Source organism: Grammomys surdaster, unplaced genomic scaffold, assembly GCF_004785775.1.
Source record: "Grammomys surdaster isolate TR1022 unplaced genomic scaffold, NIH_TR_1.0 126182, whole genome shotgun sequence".
NCBI classification, from domain to species: Eukaryota; Metazoa; Chordata; class Mammalia; order Rodentia; family Muridae; genus Grammomys; species Grammomys surdaster.
In genome coordinates, this window is record NW_021620988.1 from 7,125,104 (window position 1) to 7,133,710 (window position 8,607).

Here is an 8,607-nt window from a genome sequence, read left to right on the forward strand (position 1 = left end):
CTTTTATGAATCTATTTGTATTTGTTTTTATCAAAATGTAAGTGCTTTAGTATAATTAATATTTAAAGTCTCATTCTACAGTAAATAGAAAAGTCTTACTGGATCTTGTTAAGTTACAGAAAAACACCAAACATACAAATAAGCCACTATTCAATTTAAGAAAAACAAATGTATTGGCTTAAAGTCGTTAGTGTTTGTCACTAATTAAAATAAATGTAACACTTATTTACAAGCAAAGACTGTTTTCAGTATCTTCTTTTTTATTCTAAGAGATGTAAAGATAAGTAGAATTTTATGAGCATGATTGCTTAAGCCATAGTGTCCTAAATGATGGCTTTCATTATGACTGTCTGATTTTTTTTTTTATTGTGGGGGTTGTTTCTACACTGTTTCTATGGATACTTTTCTAACAGGAGTGACGCTGACATTTGATGATCTTGTTACCTTCCTTCATTAATATGCTGTATATCTCAAGCTATTTTATTATCCTCATCATTTTGTTATACTTGCTTTAAAAATTTTATTGTGTAAATCTTGATTCCACAGTGTTTACCATCATTGAATTAAAATCAAGACATCTCAATGTAGTTATCATGTCTACTCTGTGTGCTAGTAAAACATTCACAACACACATTCACACTAGGAAGACAACAAATCACCTCTCAGGAGTATGAAGCAGGACCCCCACGATGTGTATTTTGTATCTCTTATAAGAACCAATCTGTCTCACTATTTTACAGAGGAAGTCAAAATAAACTCTTTCCTCACATGCTGTTCTGATGAACTGGCTCTCACTTATACCCCAGACATACCAGCCCCTAATCCTTTGGCAGGAAATCTTTCTACTGAATGCTCTGTATTTTGTATGACTTCAGAGACTTAGTCTTGCTGCTGATGAATGTCTTCATGCCTAAGGATTTTATAGATAACCCAGTAGAAAATGTTAAAAATCAGAAACGCTAGCGGAAAGCAGGCTCGGGAGATGGTGTCAATCTTCTTAGCCCTGTCGATGAAGACCTTCCTCATTTCATCGGGGCTCTTTGGCATGACCTGGACAGCATGGTTGGGGCCTTTTGGAACCACACCATCCTTTGCTTGCAGACAGGGCCCCATTCCATAGGCAGTGAAGCTGAACCGACTCTCCCTCACCTCATCGTCCTGTTTAAAAAAAAAAAAAAAGCAGGTGTTTTAATAAGGAAATGGTGTGCGATGAAGGATTTCAGAATCACGACTTAACTTCTATAATGACGCATGTTTGCTTTAATATGAAGAACAGACAGCTGAAGCACATGAAGATGAGTTGCTTTGAACTTTCCCTTATCTTGCCACGTCATACAAATGCACTGATTATTATGAACTCCCAAGTGAAATTTTATTAGATAAAAATTCCGTGGTGTTTACATTTCACAAAGTATCTAAATGAGAACAAGAAAAAAAAACTATTGAGAGATTTAGTATAAAGGCACACAACTTAGAACTTTTTGCTTATGAGTTTAAATGCATAAACTCTCAAACAAAGGGGAAATAAATACCAGAAATATTGACTGAGTTTTTCTTTTTCCCAGAGACACCTTTTTGATACTTATTTTTCTCAGTTCCAGTTACTTCCTTGGAAAATACAGTCTATCAGAAAATGCTGCTTGCTTTGAGTTACCCTTTATGTTGCGTCTTTATCTTACACTATCCTATTCAGAAGAGCTACTGGATAACCCCATGCTCTAATTTGTATATAATATCTTCACAGATACAGTGGCTTGGTCAATTATGAATGAAAATTCATATTGAATTCAATTATGAATGAAAGATCTTTACTTTGTGTTCAAAAAGTGAACTTGCTAGCACTTCTTGCCCTTTTCATGAAGATCAATTTCAAATCATAAACTTGTTATAAAGTTAAAATTCACAAATGATCTTTGTTTTAAATTGTACTATTACTTTTAAATATGACAAATTAAAGAGAGATTTCCATATATTTACATTCAGGAACACCCTGAAATTTGTGGTTGGACAATGGCTTGGTGGGTAAAAGCACTTATTGGTCTTACAGAAGTTCTGAGTTCAAATCCCACACCCACATGGTGGCTCATGACTGCATGTAACTCTGGCCCCGGGGGATCCAGTGCTCTTTTCTGGCTTCCACACTGTAAGCACATGGTACAAATAGACTTTACAAACACACATACATACACATAAAATGTTTAAAAACTCTATACAATGTAATGCAAAATTAATAAATATAACATCTGTATGATAGAGAAACATTTTATTAAACTAATTTATAATAAAAATCAATAAATAATTTAGAGAATGAGAATAAGTGGTTACTGATAAGAAGGGTCTGTTTTTCTTTTGCTAGTAAAACTGCAAGTTTAAAGGTACGGGTTAATAATATATTTTATAGTTATATCTCTGCTCGGATAGTTCTTTTACATATTAGTTTAAGAGAAGAATTAATCATTTGGTTCAAAACTGCATTGGGTCTATGAATGTAGCTGCTCAATAAATGGTGTATTATAAAATATGAAAGTGAAAATAACCATAATTATGAATTAGAAAAGTGAGAAAATGATCAAAATTGATTTAGTAAAGTGTGAGATAGATTTTTAGAGTTATAAAGTTAAGGCATTTCCACCTGAGAGACAAAAGCATATCATTACTGGAAACATTTCAACTGTAAGGTTTATTAAGCAACTGGATTTTAGTGGAAACAATTAAAGTATCATAATTAAAATCATCTTACAATAAAGCTTCAAAGGAAGCTATCTTTGTCTATAATTTTGCAGAAAAGAACAGAAACCTTTTTTTCCAGGACTCTAATAAATGTGTTTGTTTATGCAGCCATATTTTGACTTCCAAAAATCCAATTTTATGGCAAACTTATTGCATGCTGTAAAATTGTCACTCTTTAATAAAGAATATATGTCTTCAATTTTTATTATAGAAATGGTATATTTACATCTTTAAATGGTATATTATCATCTTTAGGATTTAGTAAATTATGCTAGTACTTGCTTTTCCAATTGGAAACATAAGTTATTTCACTCATGTATATTGTGAGTGCAGTTTGCTTAATTTTGAAATATATTACTTAACTTAAATCAAACCACAGGTTTAAAAAAACATCTTTAAGCTAGACAAAAATAGCTTCTTCCATGAGCATTTGCATATATTCGTACAGCAGTGGAAACAATTGAAAAGTTCATTATCAAAGTACTAAGATTTCATGATTCTGCAATATATCTTTAGCAAAACAGAATTCATTGACTATCTTTTCATTCTGGACAATTTGTTTTAACATCTTTGAGACCACTGCTGCTCTTCTCAAGTAAAGGTTTCTCATTTGAAATTCAATATAATGAGTGAACAGACAAACTCTTTCTGTTGTTTCTGACTAGCTTTATGTAGTGGGTTAACATCAGCCCTGAGCTGTTACAGCACTCTGAGAATGACCCCTGGGTTCTAAGTCATTTTCTTAAGAACATAAAATTAAACTAAATGAGAAATAGACTTCACCAGCACAAAAGAGTCAAGAGAGGCTGGACTTAAGCCTATAAATCTTTGGCCACTATATAAAACACAGTATAAAACTTCTGTATATAAAGACAATCACATACCCCTTGACTATTGTGCTTGGATCATCTACATAAGCAGAGGCAGTTGAATCCAGAGAATAGGGAGGAACCAGAAGATTAGAACAAACTGCCAGAATTTGTTTGAGGTCAAGCAGAATAATTCAGTGAGAATCTGGGAGAAGCCAGATTGAACTAGTCTGCTTGGAGAGGAGTTTGAGTTCAGAACAGCTGAGTTGAACCAGCCAGCTAGAGTTCAGAAAGCACTAGAAAGGGTGAGCCTATCCAGCAGTAGGCCTCCAAGACAACAATTACCTCTGAAGAAATAAAAGTTACTTTTAGACAAATTATTAGGCCCGAGTCTCATCATGGGGATATGGATGGCACAGATTTATCCCCTGGTGAAGGATTATGTGAAGGAGCAATGAGATTAAAAATTAAAGAGAAAGTTCTCCCGAGATCCAATAAGTTATTTCCTAATTAACCTTCCTCATGAATTTGGAGACAATTGGTGTAGTAAGGAAAACAGCAAAGGAAGAAAGAGGTTTTCTGACCTGGCTCAAGTTAAAAAACTTAAAAGAATATATGTTTTTAATTTTGATAACACTGGATGGTGACACTAAAATATTTATTTATAGTATTCTTTGTCCCATAAAAGTATGTGAGCTACATGTTACTATTTGAAATAGACAAAGTTAATTTCAAATATAAAAATTTGACTTCAGTATTCCAACTTGATATTTCAACATTTGTAAAACATATAAAATGAAATTGTTCACCTTCTTAATACTAAGTTTTAGGAGTATCGTGTGTACTTTGCATTTACTTCATCTATAAATTCAGACTATATTTCTAGTGTTTGATACCCATATATTTCCAGGAGCTATTAAATAGGACAAAATAGTTGCAGTGTAGTACTTTTGGTCAATTTGTAGATTTAGCAGACCTCTATGTGATCAACGGTTTCATGAATTTTCAGGTAAACTGATGTAAGAGCTAACAATAAAATTTCAGATGATGCAATGTTTGGTAGAAATACTGATTTGCAGTGTTCTTATTCACGAATACTGGCCTTAGTGATCAATGGCCAATTTTTGAGTGAGCAATGACCAATTTTGGATAAAGTGTTTGATGGTGTTAATCTATCTTGAGAAGGGAAATTGGTTCCTACTAACTATGAGGTGAAACTCTTTCTGGAAGTATAGATATATTAAGTGCAGGAGGACACCAAGGATAACCAGATCATCAGAAATGAGCTTACTCAAGCCTCTCCTCTAAACTCTGTATAATGGCCATGAATAGAGGAAGTCTTTCATTGCAGAAGGTGAGAGGATTTGTAGATGCATGAGCATATTTGTTACTACAGATGTCATGCTGGGATTACTAGGGGAAGGAAAACTCTCTCTGGACTATTGAAAAGATCATTAGTACGTTTCACATGGCTATTAACAAACTAAAAGGTAATAGTGGTCAGGATTCCTGTAAGTGATTTCCAGGCACATCTGTCACTATCCGAAAGACTGGATTTAGGTTTAGTTTTAGAAGCTAGCACCCTTAAAGTCTAGTTTATTTGTTCATATCAGACTTTAAATAACAGTGGAAATAGAGATAAAGACACAGATACAAGGTTTTTTTTTTTTAATTTATCCTCTCAAATATATTTAATTAGACAAATTAAGTTAAGGCTATTGAGACATAAAGACTGTCTTGAAGGTCAGAATTTTTTCTTGCCGAACTCTAAGTAGGAATCCAAGCTAAAACACTATTTAAAATGGAGTGAACAAGGACACTAAAAACACATTTTGAGATACTGGAAATCATTGAGATATATGCCACTATTACAGAGAAGTAAGAATACAATAAGAGACCAAGAGATGTGGGTAGGACAGGAGAGAGGAGGCAAAACAAAGTGACTGGTTGTGGCTGTAGGTATCAGTGGTCATGATGATTCTGGGTATGAATAAAGAGAATTAGAGAGGACTTTGCCTCCACGTGCAATTGAAAGAATAGAGCACATATTGCCAGTTAAGATCGGAGTCTAATTCTTGAAAGGCTTGTTTTTATTATAGTTTTTACTGGATGTATTGTAATGGGAACTGTCACAATTTTCCAAATCTTTATCTGAAGTAAATACAAACAATATAGGGTAAAGAAAGTGATACTTGGAATTCTCAGCTCTGATTAAGTGAGTGGAGGCAGGGGTGCTAGTTCTAATCATTTCACCCTAAAACAGTCTGTTTGGCCTTTGAAAAAACTAAATGAATCTTGGCAATCTGGCTGATCTTTGTGTTCGTAAAGAATTCCTCAACCCATCTTCATAATCTGGATATAGTGAAACTTTGAAATTTTTTATCGTGACAAAGGAGATAGATATGATTTGGCTGATTCTGATATTTTCTTTTAATCTCAATCTAAAAATAAAGCTGTATAAATTCATGTGGGGGAGATAGATTTACTGTCTTCTTCCTTCTTAGAGAACCTGCAGTCCCCAACCTATTGTAGAAAGCTGATTAACACAGTTAAAGTTAATCAGTTAATGATGAATATTGTCTTTTCTAGTCAAGGAATAAGTCAGACGAGTTTGGAAACTTTAGTAGCACACATGATTGAGTAATAGAGACCAAGTAATCTGAGTAAAATTCAGAGTTCAGCTTCATTGGTCTCCGTCTAGGGCTCACGGAGGCTAAGACCAACATAATTAATAAGAATTGAAAGAAAATTTGCCATCACTTCTGGACACAAGTATGAGAAAACCAACAGGTCATACTCCTGAACACTGTTGGGTCTATTCTGGGCTTTTATTGGCCCCTTTGTATTCTATAACTTAAAGATAAAATGCATTTGAAATGTAAACAAAGGCAAATTGTGAGATCTGAGGTGCACAGCCTTAAAATTCACTAATTATGGAGGTATCTACTACTAAAGACTGCATTGTAGGCAAAGATCAATAGTAGAATTTAAAAGTGACAGCAAGAATATAGGGAAATAAAGCTCTCAATGCTGAGAGCAGGGACAATGTATTTAAATAATTGCTATGAAAATTCTCATGAATTTTGATAAAAATAGCTATCAAGACTGACGCAAACAGCAGCATATTAGTCTATATTTTGTTCTGATATATACTTATATATCATGGATCATTTTAAAAGGAAATTTCAATTAATAGTTCTTTATAAAATGAACACTTTATATTAGGGACATTGTTTATTCAGGAATATTCAAGGAAGTGACTTTGGTGGTATGAATCAAATTAATATAAATACAGTTTATCTGACAATGAGCCCCAAATGGAATCTCTTTCTGAGTTGTCAAATGTTCTCTAAGCTCATGATTATGTCCCTCTTGAGACAGGAAAAATAACTTATCTCACTAATGAGAAGACATATCTTAGAGGATATCTTCCCAAGAGTTTTCCTACTATTTTTCGAGTACCATAAAAGTCAAGTGAATTACTGAAGTGACTTGCAATTTCTCTGAAAAGCTGATATTAAATAATAAAACAATAGTAAATCTGCTTTGGAATGCTATAATTATTATGATACATTATTTTATTGTGAAATTCATTTTAGTTTTGAATAACTGAGGCAAAAATTATGTTTAGGAACAGAGAAAAAATATTTTAGTAATTATGCATCAAAACAACACTGACAATTTGAATAGCGTTTTTATTTTATTTTGAGCCTCATTTTGAAGAACAATTCGAATAACTGCATATTGTAGATTGAAATGGAAGAGATAGCCTGAATGTCGTAGCCTAGATGAGGTCATCACAATAATATATTATCATACATGTAATCTCAGAACAACCAGAGTGAACTTTTTAATCTTTATCCATGTCTTCAAAATGACAAATTAAAAATATAAATATGGAATATGAAAATTACAAAAGCAGAAAAATTACCACTGGAAGATTGCAAAGCATTATGTTTTTAAGTCACCAGGATGTACTGATATTGTCAATTACAGTAAGATATAGTGAAGTATAGTAAGATATAGTAACATTACATATATAATTTTCATCATAATGTTTCTATCTTATTAGATGTCTTTCAAACATTCTTTATAATTTTAAGGAATAGATAAGATCTACTTGTTTAAATAATTTTTACAAATTTATTGTCAAATGAATCACTAACAGAGAAAGGCAATTGGGTTGATTTCCATTTAGTTGATTTAGAAATGTGTGGATTTAAAAAATTGCTAGAAACTACAATAATTGCTTACTTTATAGGGGAAACTATCACTTAGAGAAATATGATATCAGAGGAAAGATGGCAATATACATATATTTTTAAAAATCAGTCTAAAAGTAAATATTTTGTTAATGTGCCTACACATGTTTCTGTGTCATTTCAAAAATAAATCGTATGAAAGTACAAGTATAGTCAATGAAAATATTCTATAGTTGAAGTTCAAATATCAACATGAATTTCTTTGAACACTAGTTGAAGGAGAAGTCTGCATCTATTATCAATGTCATCCCACTTAGCTTCAGAACTGAGTACATGCTTGATGTATGGTTCATTGGTTCCAAAAATAATTAGGAGTTAAAGAACAAGGTAAATTTTAAGATTTTAAAGATGAATGTTTAGGACCTACATGCAATATGAAAATAGAATATAAATAGTACAAGGGAAGAAGAGAATTCCACAATCTTTTAAAAAATATTTCTACTTCTGGTGTAATATATTAAATTCTAAAAATGAATAGTAATTAATTATTGAAAGTTATCAGTTTAGAATAGATGGTGTGTGGGAAAACAGCATGCGTGTTTTAGTTAACTCTGAGATAGATGCAATTACAATGAGTTTTAATTTCAAGTAAAAAGAAATTATGTTCTTTACTTTCAATTATTTAAAATTTACCTACTAATTCTATTTCTCTGTCTCTCTCATCTCCTCAATCTCTCCCTCTCCCTCTCCCTCTCCCTCTCCCTCTCTCCCTCTCCTCTTCCCTCTCTCCCTCTCCCCTTCCCTCTCCCTCTCTCTCTCTCCCTCTCCCTCTCTCCCTCTCTCCCTCTCTCTCTCTCCCTCTCCCC

General features: G+C 32.9%; 1 protein-coding gene across 2 annotated transcripts in view; it reads right to left on the minus strand.

Annotated features, from left to right (window-relative positions):
* Positions 1-879: 879 nt before the first annotated feature.
* The window catches only part of Glra3 (glycine receptor alpha 3), a 152,299-nt gene continuing 144,571 nt past the window's right edge, over positions 880-8,607 (minus strand). For both annotated transcript variants that reach the window (XM_028757752.1, XM_028757753.1), the window contains one exon: positions 880-1,158. In XM_028757752.1, the coding sequence (XP_028613585.1) occupies positions 880-1,158 (279 nt within the window). The remainder of the gene's footprint in view (positions 1,159-8,607) is intronic.